We start from the raw sequence: 16,114 nt of genomic DNA, 5'->3' as shown, positions 1-16,114 counted from the left end.
AAAATACTCCATGCCCACAACCTTAACACCATTTGACATTAATATAATTTTGGCTGGTGTCTTCAAATGGTTGTGGATGGTGATGGACCGCTGGTATCACACGTTTCAAACCTGGTTTTCCATGTGTTAAAATGAAGTGAATCTAACTGCCTATTGGGCAGGAGAATTGGAAAACAGCTGTCGATTGTTTGAAAAGAACAGTTCAACATTTTGTATAATTGTCTTATTCACTTTCTTGATGCATAAGAAGGTCAATAATTTCTTGATGAGAAGATCAATAATATACATATCCTAAAAAAAGAAAATGTACTCAAAGATACTCAAGTGAAAAGCATTAATTGCACTTCATAAGAGAGCTGTATTTGATTAAAAGATATTTTTCTATTCCTTTCACGTGCAGGACGAGCCCAGGAGATGGCACTGATACCGATGGCAGTCAGAAGAAAAGGACGTGCTGTCATGGAGGGCTACCATGGTGGTTCATTTTTATTGGGTGGCTATTAGTGATTGCAACCAGTGTTGTAGCAGGATATTTCACAATGCTTTATGGATTGAAATTTGGGAAGGATCGCTCCGTAAGCTGGTTGATTTCCATGATTGTCTCCTTTTTTCAGAGTATCCTCGTCATTCAGCCACTGAAGGTGATAAGTTAGTTTGCCCATCCCATGAATAACTTCACTTAAAACCTGCTCCAACATGATATACATTATGTGTTTTATGATGCTTCATATCTCAGTTTTCATGGCTTAAACTTTCCTACCAAGATCATTCTTTATGAGCACATGATAAATATTAAATTTGCAAAGAATGTATTTGCTGTCACTTATGTCACTTATGTCTATGTCTTTTACCACAGGTGTTATGTCTTGCAGTTTTCTTTGCACTTGTAATAAAGAAAGTAGATGAGGAAGACTATCAAAATGTGGAGTTTGTAGGAAAGGACAGCAATCTAGGTAAAAAATCTTAAAAATGCAATTTCACGGCTTGAGATTTGGGCTTACATGTCCTTCAGACAACAACTCTTCACCCACAGGCAACTGTAAGGACCAACAAACCTTCAGACAGGATCGCAGTCTCTATGAGCCTCCACCTCCTGCAGACATTGAAAGGATGAGAAGGAACAAGATTTTGGAACAGAAAGCCTTTACTCTCTTCTGGGAGATTTTGAGTAAGCAGAAACACAGATTTTGTTTTTATTTATTATTATTTTGTGGGATTTTTCAGATGGCAGGATTATTAATTTCAGAAAGGAATTTTAGTGAGGAGGTTCATTGAAAAGATCCTTGACTAGATACAACCTGGAACATGCTGTATGCGAGATTAATCAAATATCAAATCCCAACCCCTGGTCTCACACCAATTTTCAGGCTACCATCACATACTGAAATGTAGCATATGAAATGTTCTTCTGGCTTGTCCTTCCCTTCATTGTTTTATTTTTCAAAAGTCAAAGTATATGACTATATTTTTAATAAATGTAGCGCAATAGTCTTTAATTCGGCCTAATATGTATATTTTAAAGCAAATATACAGCAGAATATTTGTCTATTGATCTGTGACTGATCTGCAGGGGATGCAGAAGATCCCAAAAAATATGTGAAATAAATATGACACACTATGACTTATCATACATTATTATGTTAATTCCACAGTGAAGTTCGTAGTCTATAACTAAATATTAGTAGATTTTGTTTGGGGCCATTTTAAGCTCTTTGTATTGTGTGTTTAATGTTTGCTGCTCTGTGGGCAGTTGCTTAATTAGATAAACAGAAGTCAAGTTTTTCAAGCTGCTCTTTCTCTAGCCTGCTTTCTCTAATTATTACTTATCTTTGAGGAGAATCAAAAATATTTCATCAAAAATTGCAGCACCTGTTTTACTTTAACTGACTGTGATTAGCAGTGCAGTCATCAAGTCATTATCATGTTTGATGTCTCATGTGCCTGATTTGTTGCAGCCTATGTGGGGTTTATGTGGATGCTGCTGCTGGTGGCGTACACCGAGAAGGATCCCAATGCTTTTTTACTGCACCAACACATCCGGGATAGCTTCAGCCAAGAGACCTCGGACAGCATGAGTCTCGGAGATGTGTTCACTTGGGCCAATACATCTCTATTAAGCAACCTTTTTGGAACTTACCCAGGTAAAATGAAGTGTCTAAAAATATCAACTTTTCTGTCTTGGTTGGTACCGTAGACTTTTGATGTGATAGTTAAGAGAAAAACCAAAAAACACAGGCAGAGATTTTAAATAATCATATATATAACCAATACAATAATATACTGACATGATAGAAAGCCAGAGTTGAAGTTTATTATTTGCTCAAAACACAGGTGGATACATTTTAACAAAATCTCCCAATTCCACTTTCTTTTCACATACTTCAATAAGGAGCTTTGCCAAGTGAAGCAAAGCAATATAGACTGCCGTATGTCAAAGGAACTTTGATGTGTTTGTTTTTTTGAGGGGGCGTCATCTTTGGTGCCAGAAGTTTGTTTTGAGTGAAAAGCTGTTGGGTTCTGTCCAGAAAAGCAGGCTTTTTGCTCTCACGCTGTGGAGTTAAATAGCAACACTCCACAGCTGGGGAGGAGGAAGCTTTGCGAATGCTAGACTTAGTGGTGCTGTATGTTGGGAGGACAGTATTTTCTCAGTTCTGAGTGCAACACAACCTCCCTAAAGAATGCATGGCCCAGCTGGTCAATTGGTGCAAATTGATCACCCTCGACTAATTTTAGAATCAAGACAAATTTCATGTGAACCGATTGTCGTTTTAGGGGAGCTCACGATTCCTGATTAATTGCCTGAATGATCCAATATATGACTGTTAGAAGGTTGTTAGATATCTGACACGTTGGAAATTCTCATTGGCTGCCTCGCAATTGGTCCAGTTTATATCATGGTTTCTGTCAAAAGACCCACTATGAACAATACGAGCTTGTGTTTTTAACATTACTGGAGTTATATTTTACATGTTATGGCTGTAAATGTTGCCTTGGCATGCTGTGATAAAAACTGCAGCATGACCAGACAGTCAAACCAGTCAAACAGACACCAGTTCAGAAGAATTCTCTTGGCGAAACATCCATGAAATGATGTTTGACTGACTTGTTTAAATATTTTATAGACCATGAACCTAAAATTGCTTTTACTCAACACCGATTGCTGAACATTGTGTTCCAGGATTTATCACAGATGGAAACTCCAAGCTAGTAGGTAGTGCCCGTCTTCGGCAAGTGAGAGTGCAGAAGAACTCTTGTCAGATCGCAGGGTCCATGCTTGAGTTTGTACCAGACTGTCACGCGCCATATTCATGGGAGGTGGAGGACATGAGCTCCTATGATCCTGGCTGGAACAACTCTGTGAAGGATAACATCTCTATGGGCACCTACAGGGCATGGAAGTATCAGACACAGGCTCAGCTCAGGGCTTACCCTGTCTGGGGCAAAACAGTGATCTACAGGGGAGGTGGCTTTGTAGCGGAGCTTGGACCGGATTTACAAAATGCCAGCAGGTACAAAAATGAGCAAACTGGAAATGCATCGTCATGAGAAAGATAACTTTTTTTCTTTCTTTCTTTCACATCATCACCTCAGGGGGCTAAGTGAGTTTAGTGACCCTCAGAAACAAAGCAAGTGTGAAATACTGCTTGAATGCAAGTGTGTCACTAAAATACAGAAAAGAGACCGACACTCAAGATATTCTTGTGTGCTTCATCTACAGGACCCTTGAGTACCTGTTCAGGAACAAATGGCTGGATATGTACACCAGGGCAATTTTTGTGGAGTTCACTGTTTATAATGCTAATGTGAACCTCTTCTGCATCGTCACACTTTTGCTGGAGTCCACAGCTGTAGGTACGGTTGAGTGTTTCCCCTGAAAATTTCAATAATGCAATTATAGCTTGATTGTAAGAGGACTTTGTGCCTGTGAGACTGTACTAATACTATACACTACATGAATGAGATCATGCTAGCTTGCTTGTGTTTAAACAAAATTGTTCCTGTTGATCTTATAGGGGCATTCCAGTTCAACAGTGAGCTGCAGAGTTTTCGGCTTTACCATTCAACTGATGGCCTTCACATCTTCGTTATGGCTGCTGAGATCATATACTTGCTTTTCATTCTTTATTACATGTTCCTGCAGGTAACTACTTCACTTCCACTTCATAAAGAGTTTTCAGTCCCGTCAGTTGCTTGAGTCTTTGTTATCCATGTCTTTAAATTCAGCTATTTAAAAAAACTTTGTGGGTTTTGTGGGTTCACTGAGGGTTTCACAAACTTGGACTGAACACATAATACCCAGGCACTGCAGGTTAGTCTGTTCACATGAAGCCAGTCACCCTGACTTTGAAAGGAGGAGGCTTTTTATAGATGTTTTTCAGTTTCAGACTTATTTTTCCAGAATGTATCATGACATCAAGTGGCCCGCTTTGATTATATGCCTCCTAAATTACTAGATAAGGAAAGAAATATTTTGTGGACATGAACAGTGTGTGGTTGATGTGCTGATGCTGATGCTGATGTTTTTTGTGGTGTGGTGGTGTAATAGCATTAATCTTCTCTTCTGTTTGTGTCATTTTCTTCCATAGAGCTCCCGTTAGTCGGGTCATAATCACTGTTCCTTCTTAGTTTTTCTTCGAACAGCGATGAGTCATATCTCATTTATGATTTCCACTTTCCTTCACTCCATTTAAGCTTATGTATGGTTTGTCCCCAGAGACAATAAGGTGCATTGTTTGTCCTTCCTTGCAGTCCTATGATCCTGTTATTGTGATACTGGGATTCGCAAAAAAAAAAAAATTATTTCATGAGCGTTTTGATTACAGAAATACATGCACAGAAATGAATGATTTCCTTTTAATAATACACTCAACAAAATGTAATACACGGTAACTGCATTTTTTAAAAACAGCAATTAAAGTCTCATGAGGAGTCACTGAAAAATACTACATATTAGATATGCATATGTCACTGCAAAAAATGTTAAGTATTCACACAAGCCATTAGACAAAGTGTAAACTCACCAAAACAATTAGAAAGTGTAAAAATAATATATATATTTCCATTTTCATTAGTACCATTAACATTTATTTATTTTTATTGTGTTGACATTTTACCTGACACCGTTAGGAATCTTACCCATAAATAAGTTACATAAACAATAAAAATGGTAGACAAGAATTGTAAAACCCTTTTGACTACCCAGCCCTTTACTTAAATATGATTAAATTCTGAAAATATATTAGTTTACAAAAATTTATCTCATTTGTGTTTAAATAAGACTATTTGTTTACACAAAAAGTGGGCTCATAGTTGGAGTTGTTGTGTTATATATGACAATCCTTTCTCTTTTCTTTTTTTTTTTTTTGGGAAGGGAAAATTAATGAAGCAGCAGCGGTGGGCTTACTTCAGGAACAAGTGGAACCTTCTTGATCTGACTATAATCCTACTGAGCTGGAGCGCTGTGGCTGTCTTCATCTGGAGGACTCTGCTTGGGAACCGCGATATTAGCTACTACCATAGCCACAAAGACCAGTGAGACTAACATGCTATATTAAACTTATATTTGATCATCATGTGTCAAGTCATTACCTCCAGGCTTGCTGTGGGCTTCATGTCGTAGTTACGTATTACGCTTTTTAATATTCTTTTTAGCCAAGTTAGCGTCAGCTCTCTGGGGATGGCAGTGTTGGTCTGTCTGTTGGTCAGTCCAGAGGATTAACCCGCAACATAATAAAATAAATGTACTCCAAATTTTTGTTGTGAAATGTCCCAACAACTGTTGAATAGATTTGCTGTGGAATTGTGTACATGCATTTAAGTTCTTTTCAGGATGATTTGTTATCTTTATTTGGGGGTCTCTTAGGCAAAGCACAAGCAATGGATCAAACTTTTTCAGCTAATTCAGCTAATTGGTTTATGACTATGCACTGTATTAAGTGATGACATTCGAATCAGACTCAGCTGTAGTGTTTTGTGCTCATTAGCGTATCTTAGTATGCTAATATGCCCAATGATGATTACACTTCAACATTTTAACATTTTCATTGTCAGCATGTTAGTCTGTTGGCATTAACATTTTATTAGCTCAGTGCAAAGCTGTGCCTAAGTACATCCTCATAGAGCCACAAGCATGGCCAGTCTTAGTCTTGTATTGTATTTTTATTTTTGCTATTTTTTTATTTTCTTTTCTGCTATTTGACTGTTGTACAGTGTTGGTGGATAGTTTTCTTTCTCCTAATTGTGACACCTCACATCTGTACTGTGTACATAGATTTCCCAGTTTTTACGAGACCGCCGCAGCAAACTCAACGCTCCAGTGCCTGATTGCCTTCCTGGTCCTGCTCGCCAGCTTCAAACTGTGGCACCTGCTCAGACTAAACCCCAAGATGAACTTGATCACTGCTGCACTGCAGCGGGCCTGGAGTGACATATGTGGTTTCCTTATGATCGTAGCAATCATGTTTGTGGCGTACTCCACTGCGGTGAGTATCTCGCCCCTTCACCAAGACTTTCTTCTTCTACAAAGACCAGAACCTTTTTGGTTCTTAAGCATGAGCAATAATATGAAGCGTCACTGGGGCTTAAATATAACTTTAATTTAAGCCTGTATCTCACAGGATACACTGCTCAATTAAGCACCTCGTAGAAAGCGAATGAGGTTTGAATTTGAACTTTAAATTCCGTTTAATTTAACAGTAGGAGTAAAGTAACTCAGAGAGGAAAATAAGTTAAACTTTACACCCTGCTATTAAGAGATGGTGTCCTCAGAGACATTTAAATAAAGTTATCAGAACAATATAATTCAAATTAACTTTAACTAAATTAACTTTTTTTAAAAAAGATTAACATTTCCAGAAGTTGGTGTTTTCACTGCATGCCAACACATCATCGATACAGAATTAATCAATCCCTTCCAGTGTGTGTGTATGGGGGTTATTGCACAGGGATGGTGGTGGTGCTGCTGTGAGAGGTTCTCTTTAATTTATTCGTGAATTTCAGTCTTTTTATTTACAATTCATATTCTTTATGGCAATATATGCATGAGGATTAAGAATACTGATGATCTGCCCTCAGTCCATTATCTGCAACATTATCTGTTTAATCTACACCTTCTAGAGCAACGTGATTTATGGCTGGGAGTTGTCCTCGTATAGAACCGTGACAAATGCTCTGGTGAACATCATCAGTTTGCAGATTGGGGTCTTTAACTATGACGAGGTACGTGAGATCTTCCCCTGCTCACAGCTATGTAGAATATCTGAGTATGAGTTTTCTGCAGTAAATATACTGGCATACCACAGAATCTCTTGTCAGTATCCATGTGTGCATTCATTTCTCTTTTCACTCTTTTCTGTGTCAGCTCAAATTGATATTGATGTCTCACCAGGTTTTGAACTGCAACCCCCTGCTTGGTGGATTTCTCTTTGGTTCCTGTATTGTATTCATGACATTTGTGGTGCTCAATCTCCTCATCTCAGTGATTCTAGTGGCATTCAACCAGGAGCAAATATATCACAAGGTAATTTTTACCCTAAGTCGTAATTCTAAGAAAATAATTGAGGCTTTCCAAAACTCATACAGTACTTGGTACTGTGCTCATCAGCTTTGTAACAAATATGCTAGTTAGTTCTGAATGCAAATCAGGTCACAGCAAGAAGGTCCCGAGTTCAGTTCCCTATGGGGGCAGAGCCTTTATGTCTGGAGGTTAATTTTAGTTGTGCAATTATTTGCATTTTTCTATCAGTTAAGGTACAGAAAGAGACAGACACATATTTGCCTCCATTTAAAGAGGAATGACATTCTAAAATGCATACATCAGTTTCACAAATTTGCCCTCTTAATCTGCCAGATGCCTTATTATGCCCACTTGCTTCTGGCACAAGGTACAAGGCTGAAATTATATGTCCATGCTACGTACATCTTCTACCTTGTCAATCCTGACACACTCCAGTTTCCCAGAACAATTTATCTGGCTTGTTATTTGTGTTGTTCAGTATTTTGTGCAAGGTTAGTTTCTTTCTTAAAGAAAACAAGGTCAACCAAAAAGCAGCTGAAGGTTGACACTGCCCACCTGTCCTTGATATCATTTTGTCTTTGGGTATGGAGCTGCAAAGTGCTCAACATTAGCTAGACTTATTATTTTATTTAAATCCTTATTACATTGTAGCATTTTTGTTTTATTTTATTATTTATTTCCGTATCATATTCTTGATGGTTTTTGAATTTGAAGAAAAAGTTCAAGGCCTGATAGCAGTGCCAACTCCTGCGTACCTTCCCCAAACACATTATTTGCTCTCCTGCTAATTCTTTAGTAATTTGGTTTGTTGGCAGCATCCGGTCTTTGTAGGTGAGTACAGATGAATTTCTGAATCTCCCAGCAGCTTTGTTGCTCCTTTTCATGTCACGTATTCTTCAGGTTAACTGAGGTTTTCAATGAAGAGACGTTACACAACCCACTTTTTACAAACACTGTCCCAATTCAGCAACACTATCCTACATTCAGCAACAAACTAGCAGAATCAAACACGTTACTGAAAAACCATCATGACAATGAGGGCTGCCATTGTATCAGATTCACCACATGATTCTTGAGTAGTGTTAGTAAAGTATTCACAAACCGTTATCATATTGGTGCAACACCTGCAGAAAATATGAAAAAAAAAAAAACACCTTCAACTTTATTTATTGTGTGTTTTATTGTGTTTTTTTCTTTCTTTTTGGCATATGAATTGCACCAAAATTTAAACATAGAAAGAGATGTTTAAAAACCAGATGTTTTAAAGAGTCTGCTGATGAACCGATGAACAAAAGATCCACAAGACCTAACATCTGCTCTGTATGATTGACACAATATTATCATGTGTATTATGAACACCACATCAACATTTCATTTTTAAATATAGAATATTGTGACTCCCGTAATCACAGAGAGCAGAGCTGTGCCTCCAGACCCCGTCTATACTGCCTGTTCATCTCAGGTGCAATTAATTTAGTTTTGTCCCCAGTCTTAAGTTTCAGTATCTGTTAATGTGCTCTGCATTTAGACAATGGAGCTTTTATCACAGCTTTATCTTAATCGTTTTCATGAGCATACCGAAGGGTTGGCGGTCTAGAGCAGGACAGCCTCTCTTCATTTTACAAAAGACACAGTACACCTGCAAATTGTCACTGTAGTAAAAGGAATCATTATCATTTCATTGTTTCTCTCTCTGTTTTTTTCTCTCTCTGGGTTTATCCAGTGGCAAAACATGTACAAGAACTGAATTTCACTCAATTTTAGCAATGTCTGTATTTCACACTAACCCAAAGAATACAAATAGGCTCAAACTGAGATCATGGATCAAATCCTTACATGAGCAGTATCAAGAGCATGTATCCAATATTTCTTGTCACTGTAAAGATGATTTTCTTTTATCTCCGCTCTCATCCAGCCCTCAGATGAGGAGGAGATTGTCGACTTGTTGCTGATGAAAATCTGCAGTCTTTTTGGGATCAGATATAAAAACACAAAAGACACCCTGGAGCCTGAAGTGAACGAAGACAGTGTCTTGACCCTTCATAACAGCAGAAATATCCTTAACAATTCCTCAACTGATGTGAACATTATTCAGACTTCCGACAACTCGATGAAACCCTAGGAACATGGTTTATTTAGTTAATTAGTTGGTTTAGTTCATATATGTGGTGACTGTGACTTAAAATTTTGTATGTACTATTATCCTTGTGTTCATTCTTTGCCGGTCAGATCATGCTGTGCTGTGCTTCTCTGTAAATATGTTGCAATGTGTGTGTTATTGCATGCATAATTCTACTGAATGTCGTCAGTGTGTGCGAGTTGTTTAGTTTCAGAATATGTTTTGCACAGGAATGTTTTTCTCCCATTGACCTTAACCAGGGTGCACAACAAAGCAGATGCACTTCTTCTATCTTTCTTTTTATCCTGTCTGTTTATCTAAAGATATGCATCAATTCACTTCACATCATCTGTCATATACAGCATGTAATTGTTAAACATTGTTTAAAGTGCTAAGATTAGAAAAAGTAAGCAATGAAGGAGACACCTTGTGAAAAATAAAAGCATATTATCCCGAATGGAAAATGGTTGGGAAGATAATCGCAGTGAAAGAAGTGTTGTGTTACTGCCGTCACACGTTTTGTCGGCCGAACACTTTGAAAACAAAGCAGCAGCAGTAGGATGTGTGAGTTAAATTAGCAGTACGGCTCCGACAAACAGTTCACTGTTCAACAGTGTGGCTGTTAGCAATGAGATTATACTGTCTTGTTTTCCTGTGAACCCCTCATGCTCTGAATCATACAGGAATGGTGGACTACAAGGCTCCTGAATGTCAATGCATTGAATGGCTATTGCAGAAATTTTCCGTTGTGATCTCATAGATTAGAACTTTTAAATCACAGCTTATATTTTCACTTACTATTATCCTTGTCAGAGTATGTATGGGTGTGACTCTTGCAGCATGGTTGATGGTTGATGGTGAAAAGGTTGGTCTGAGAAGACCATATAGCATTCACAAGGTTACTGCCACAGATGTGCCACAAACATGCTGATCTTGTCAACGTATGACTTTCTGCGACAGATGAATGTTCAACGGTCCACACTGTAGGTTTGCTTCATCAAAGCATTTTGTCTTTGAAAGATTTCTCCAGCTGGGAAGTGTTGAAGTGAGCTGATGATGCGTGTATGAGTGACACCTCACCAGTGGTTCAGCACGGGACCAGATCACAAGTTAAGAACTTTAATTTCACTTTCTTTAGTGTAATCCGGGTCACACACGTAATACTGCTTGAGCCTTCTTGAACTCCGATGTTTAGTATACATAATATACACAAAAGTATGCAAACACCATAACATTACACCCACGCTGCGGCACACAGTTAAATTATTATTATTGCAAGATTTCTCATAAGGGGCCATGCAAGAGAGGAAGGACTGACACTGCACTTGATAGTTAATTGAATCAGCTGGCTCCGTAATTAAAAACTGTGCTTGCTGATGTTTAGACATTTAGATCAGTCACCACTGGAATTAACATAAATAAAAGGTCACATTTGTCACTTACCCAGCCTGGAGGTGACAGCAACTTTGCGGCTCATTCATATTTGTGTTTCAAGTCACAACTCAGCCTAGTGGGTGTGAGAGAAGATCTCACCATCCTGCTGCCCGCTGAAACTGAGAGAACAGACCGATCACACCTGCAAAAAAAAACAGAGAGCTCCAGCGTCCTGATCCTCCACTACAGCCAATCTCCTCGCCAGCTGAACTGCCGGGTCACAATTTATGTCGTCGTATAATCAGCATAAGAATGATTAGGAAGCATTAGGTTAGAAGTAAGGTCTCCCATCAATATATAATCAGTCTTGTTTCCCATTTGCTCCTAACAATCTCTTTCAGCTGCTGAATGGGGCATTAAGCCAATTTAATTAGCTAAAGTTTCATGACGGTTTCATCAACTTGCTATACTTTGATGTTCCCGTAAGTTAATCCATGCATTTAGCACTTTACCTGTTATACATTGAACGGATTAGGCAAATAATGTTCATTGTTAAGCCTCCAGGAAATTAATGTAAGTCTATGTAATGTCCCCAAAAGTAATGGAAACACAAAAGTGTGTGTGTGTGTGTGTGTGTGTGTGTGGGCGTGGTGACCTACTTTCTCTTCCTACCTGCACACCTGCTGCCCATCTTTTCCAATCAGCTCCACCCAAAACCTTTTGTCTGTAAAGACCAGTTCATTCACTGCATCTCTGCTAGAGGTTAAAGCTTAACAGATTCAGAAAAGAGCCGTATCATAACATGACACTGCTGTGAGATGTGTTTAAACTAATAACTGGTAGCACTGCTACGTAGTATCACAAGAGAAACATGATCAATGTCCAGGTCTATAACACCAGAATCCTGGGTTTGCATCCCATCTGTGCTTAGTTTTAGGCAATAAAAGCACATTGGTTAAGGTTAAGAAATGATAGGACTACTTTCACTTTGGCTAAGGTTAGGGAGAGATCATGAGTTCATTTATATTCATTTAGTATCAGTTAGCTAAATACTGATGACAGTAGGATTAGAAATAAGGAATTAAAAATGAGAACAAAAATCTTATGGATCAAACTTCATCACAATTTCATAAACTTCAGTGATACTGGGTTGGAACTTCACTCTGCTGTAAAACTTTGGCCCCTGAGGAACAAAGATAAAGAGCCTCACCACTCAGCACCACAGAGAATTAAAACGACACGAGACAGCAGTGACTCAGTGTGCTCTCTCATCCATCGGGAATGAGTTGAGTAAGCATCTGTATGGCTTTAACACCAGAGTCATTTCAAATGTTGCCTGGAGAAACTTTGAACAGTGACCTACTTCTTTTACTTTATCCAAGAGGGGTGCTCTCCCACTTCCTCCTGTGCTCTAATCCCTCTTGCATGCACTCCTCGCCCCCTTCCCCTTGCTATGTTTGAGTGCAAGCAGTGTTGTTTTTATCAGTGTTAGTGTTTTACCGCATCCTGCGGTGTTCTGCAGTAATTTTCTAGTCATTTCATTTACAGTTTCAGTTATTTCAGCGATTTGAAGTTTATTGTCAAATTGTTTAATTTTCTGAACTTGCATCAGTCCAAAGTAGCCTACCTAAAAGACATTACTGTATATAAATTATGGATATAATAGTTACTACATCAACTGCCTCCGTCACACACTACACAAAAGACAATCATTGCTTGAGTTTTAGTTTCTTTTGTTCTGTGTTTGGTCATGTAAAGTTTGAAGGTTAAATCCATATACAGCACGGAAATCATACAAATTACCAGAAGAGGTTTAAAATAGCCATGTGAATAAGACGACAATCAGATGTTCACTTCCTGCTTGCTACTACAGCCTTTGATGTGTTGTTCTGAACACATTGTGTAGTCTGTAACAGTTTCTAAAGATTTCCGTGTTCTCCAATGCACAGTCACAGGTAAAAGGGTTGAAAGAAAAGACCAAAGATTGCTCTAATGGGTTTTCCAATCCAATAGACACCAAGGGAAATGATCTTGCCTTTCTCACAAAGAAAGCTCGCTAAAAAAAAAGCACTAAAACATTTTACACATCACAGCTGAGGTGTGTATTTAATATTTCACAAAGCGCCAGTACATCACCCTCTCAACTACTGTGATGTATGTAGGTGGGTTTAGTGGAGGCTAAAATTCACTGAAATGCTACCTCAGTCTAAAACCATATTTTGAAATCTTATGGTTAAAATTACAACCAAAGCACGATTAACCTGTACTCTCATCCATATCACAAATTATCTGCACTGTTTAATAATTAAAAAATTAAAATCCTTTTACTTATCCCTCCTGATATAAAGTATATTATAAAGCAGGTTTTAATATCAAAGATCTTTTGAAAATTATACCTAATGTACATAAACGGGGGTGTTTGCGAACATGTGAACTGGAAGGAGCCCATAGATGCAATTAAAGAGTAGACATACTGTATACCAAAAAGAAAACTCTTGATATGAAAAGTGATCAATCCCACCCCTGAGGAACACACTTTAGTTGGTCATGAGTCAATAAAAATGTCAACAGACTGTTTCTCTGAAGTGCACTTAGGTTGTCAATTTAATAGTTAAGAAAAGTCATGAAGGCCTGGCCTTCCACCAGAGGTTCCCAGGCCGGTAAACTGACCACAACAGACCGGGAATAGCATCCGCATCACTGCAGATGCCACCCCAAATCATCAATCTGTCAATCTCCTGCTCCATTTTTACCTCACTGATTATTCCCTCACTTACGTATGTCTGTCAGCAGTGCTGGTGTGTTTTCCGCAAGTCAGATCAGATTTCAAGGATCATTAGGAAATCCACACTTGAGAAAAGCATCACAAACGCACTAAAACCTAAAAACTGTCAATAAACTGTCTCAATAAGATTCATGTATATGGAACTTTAGTTGTCAAATATTATTGTTTTACTGCCCATCAAAGCTACAGCAGCAAACACACCAACCAAAGAGCAAGGCACCACTTTCATACAGCAATACGCAAAAAAATAAAATTTAAGAATTATGCAACAGTAACCTTCTATCTTCACCAACATGGTAAAGGCCAAGCGATTACAGAGTATCTCAAAAAGGTGTTGAAGTTTGCAATAAATTAGGAAGGAAACTACGGCAGTCCGTTACTAAGCTCCATTATCACAAGTAAAACGTTTCAAGGAAATTGTTTGAATGTTTTCAAGGAAACCAAACTATAGAACCACTACAGTCAGTAGTTATAGCTCTATGGACTCAAGTGAAAAAAACTGACATTGAATAGCACACAGAAGGACATTTAGTCCTGTGTGAGTTTGTGTGCCGCTGAGACATATATCAGTGTATTCCTACTGTACTCGAACTTGTGAGCATTCATGTAGCTGCAGCCTTGGAGCCTGTGGAGGAAAACATGACAAATGATTACAATCCTGGTGAGACTTGCAAGGCAGGAGAATACAGGGTTGTCTCTTTTTCCTGCAGTCCATGGGAGATGAAGGGGAACTTCTCCTGAAAAACACATCAAATCTGTTGGTGGGTACAAATGACAATGTACTTTCACGCCCATCTCACTCCTATGACCACTGAGCCTCTCTGCAGGTCAAGAAATTGTTTCTTATGATTCTCACAAAGCTCTCTGGTGACGTCGCCCAAAAGAAAATTCATGTGCTGATCTCCTTGGGTGTCAGTGTTTCCTGCACACACCAACCTGTTGTTAGGATCTGCCAGTTTTCTTCCCAGTCCTTCTCCCTCTGTGATCCTTTGCTCTCTCGCTCCTTCCTTGTGTGTTTTGTTTTTGTGTGTCCCCTTTCGTTGTCTTCTTCCCTAAAGTCCTTGTGCTTGTTTCTCAGGTTCCCATGGATTGTGGTTGGACCTCCTGCTGCGGTCCTGCTTGAAACCTACTGCAATTACTACTGTTTAGTCACTTACAGCTACTACCATTATTATTATTATTATTACCATAGTACCTTCTCTATGCTTCTTCAAGGCAGATGGCCGCCCACCTAGAGTTGGGGTCTGCTCCAAGGTTTCTGCCTTCTAAAAGGCAGTTTTTCCTCACCACTGTTGCCAAGTGCTTGCTCAAGGGGAAATGTTGGGTTCTCTATATTACAAAATTTAATGAAAGAGTTTGGTCTAGACCTGCTCTAATTGGAAATGTCATGAGATCACTTTTGTTGTGAATTGGTGCTATATAAACAAACTGAATTGAACTGAAACTGCCTGTTGGGCGTGTTCTCCCTCACTCCTCTCCACCTGCACACCTGCTGCTTATTCATCTGTTAACTTCATCTCCTGTTGCAGCTGAAAAAGTCCAGTCCTACCAGTCCATCTCCACCAGATAGTTTGGTCACCCTTAGTGGTAACAATGTTTCAGGCTATGTTGTGTGTTTCGAGTTTTTTGAAGTCACCTTTTTGCTGACTCTCTGCTGATTCTCTGCCTCGCGGCCATCCACCACCCTCGATGCTACCCTCGCTCTCACCTCTTTGACTGATGCTATTCTTGTTTTTTGGATACTACACTCTTTGGAGTTGCCTGTTTCCTGTCTTTTGGCTATTGACTTTTTCAGTTAAATCGCCTCAGCAGCTAAGCTTCTGTTTTGAATAGATTTTTTTGGAGAAGTTTTGTGCTTCTTTGTTATTACTCTGACCACACGGCCTCATCACTTTACGGCTTAGTTTTTTGTGTAGTATTGCTTTTTGGACTGTTTGTAATTTCACCTCACTGCTGGATTAAATTATTGAACACTGACTTCTGGTGTCTTAAGTTTAGCGTCAGCTTTTTGGGGTCTTCTGTTTTGTACCTTTTGTAACACCTAACACTCACATTCAACAAGTTGCATCTTCTGACACTGCTGACTACACTTCAGTCATGCACACTTCAGCTTTGTGCCACAAGATTGAAAAAGTGGAAGAGTAACGGGAGTCTCGATTCAGTGTCAGTTAGTCATTAAGTCAGTGGGCTGAATTAGATTTATCATGTGGTCCTCTCCTGGTGCAGAATCATGGACACTGTTGATTATTGCACATAATTCTGGTCAATATGGTGTTTTTGATCGCATAGACACAAATGAGAACATTTCAGATAACCCGCA

The 16,114-nt window shown here is 38.8% G+C and overlaps 1 protein-coding gene across 1 annotated transcript in view; it reads left to right on the top strand.

The window, feature by feature from the left end:
- The window catches only part of LOC124066801 (polycystic kidney disease protein 1-like 2), a 30,841-nt gene extending 20,541 nt beyond the window's left edge, over positions 1-10,300 (top strand). Inside the window, exons 27-38 of the mRNA XM_046403565.1 lie at positions 401-641; positions 857-953; positions 1,034-1,168; positions 1,956-2,141; positions 3,179-3,509; positions 3,719-3,852; positions 4,014-4,141; positions 5,372-5,532; positions 6,272-6,482; positions 7,117-7,218; positions 7,388-7,519; positions 9,432-10,300. Coding sequence (XP_046259521.1) covers positions 401-641; positions 857-953; positions 1,034-1,168; positions 1,956-2,141; positions 3,179-3,509; positions 3,719-3,852; positions 4,014-4,141; positions 5,372-5,532; positions 6,272-6,482; positions 7,117-7,218; positions 7,388-7,519; positions 9,432-9,638 — 2,065 coding nt within the window. The 3' untranslated portion in view covers positions 9,639-10,300. The remainder of the gene's footprint in view (positions 1-400; positions 642-856; positions 954-1,033; positions 1,169-1,955; positions 2,142-3,178; positions 3,510-3,718; positions 3,853-4,013; positions 4,142-5,371; positions 5,533-6,271; positions 6,483-7,116; positions 7,219-7,387; positions 7,520-9,431) is intronic.
- The last annotated feature ends 5,814 nt before the right edge of the window (positions 10,301-16,114 follow it).

This window comes from Scatophagus argus, chromosome 11 (genome assembly GCF_020382885.2).
Source record: "Scatophagus argus isolate fScaArg1 chromosome 11, fScaArg1.pri, whole genome shotgun sequence".
In the NCBI taxonomy this organism is placed as follows: Eukaryota; Metazoa; Chordata; class Actinopteri; family Scatophagidae; genus Scatophagus; species Scatophagus argus.
The sequence above is the reverse complement of the archived record's forward strand: the minus strand, read 5'-3'. Positions and strand labels throughout refer to the sequence as shown.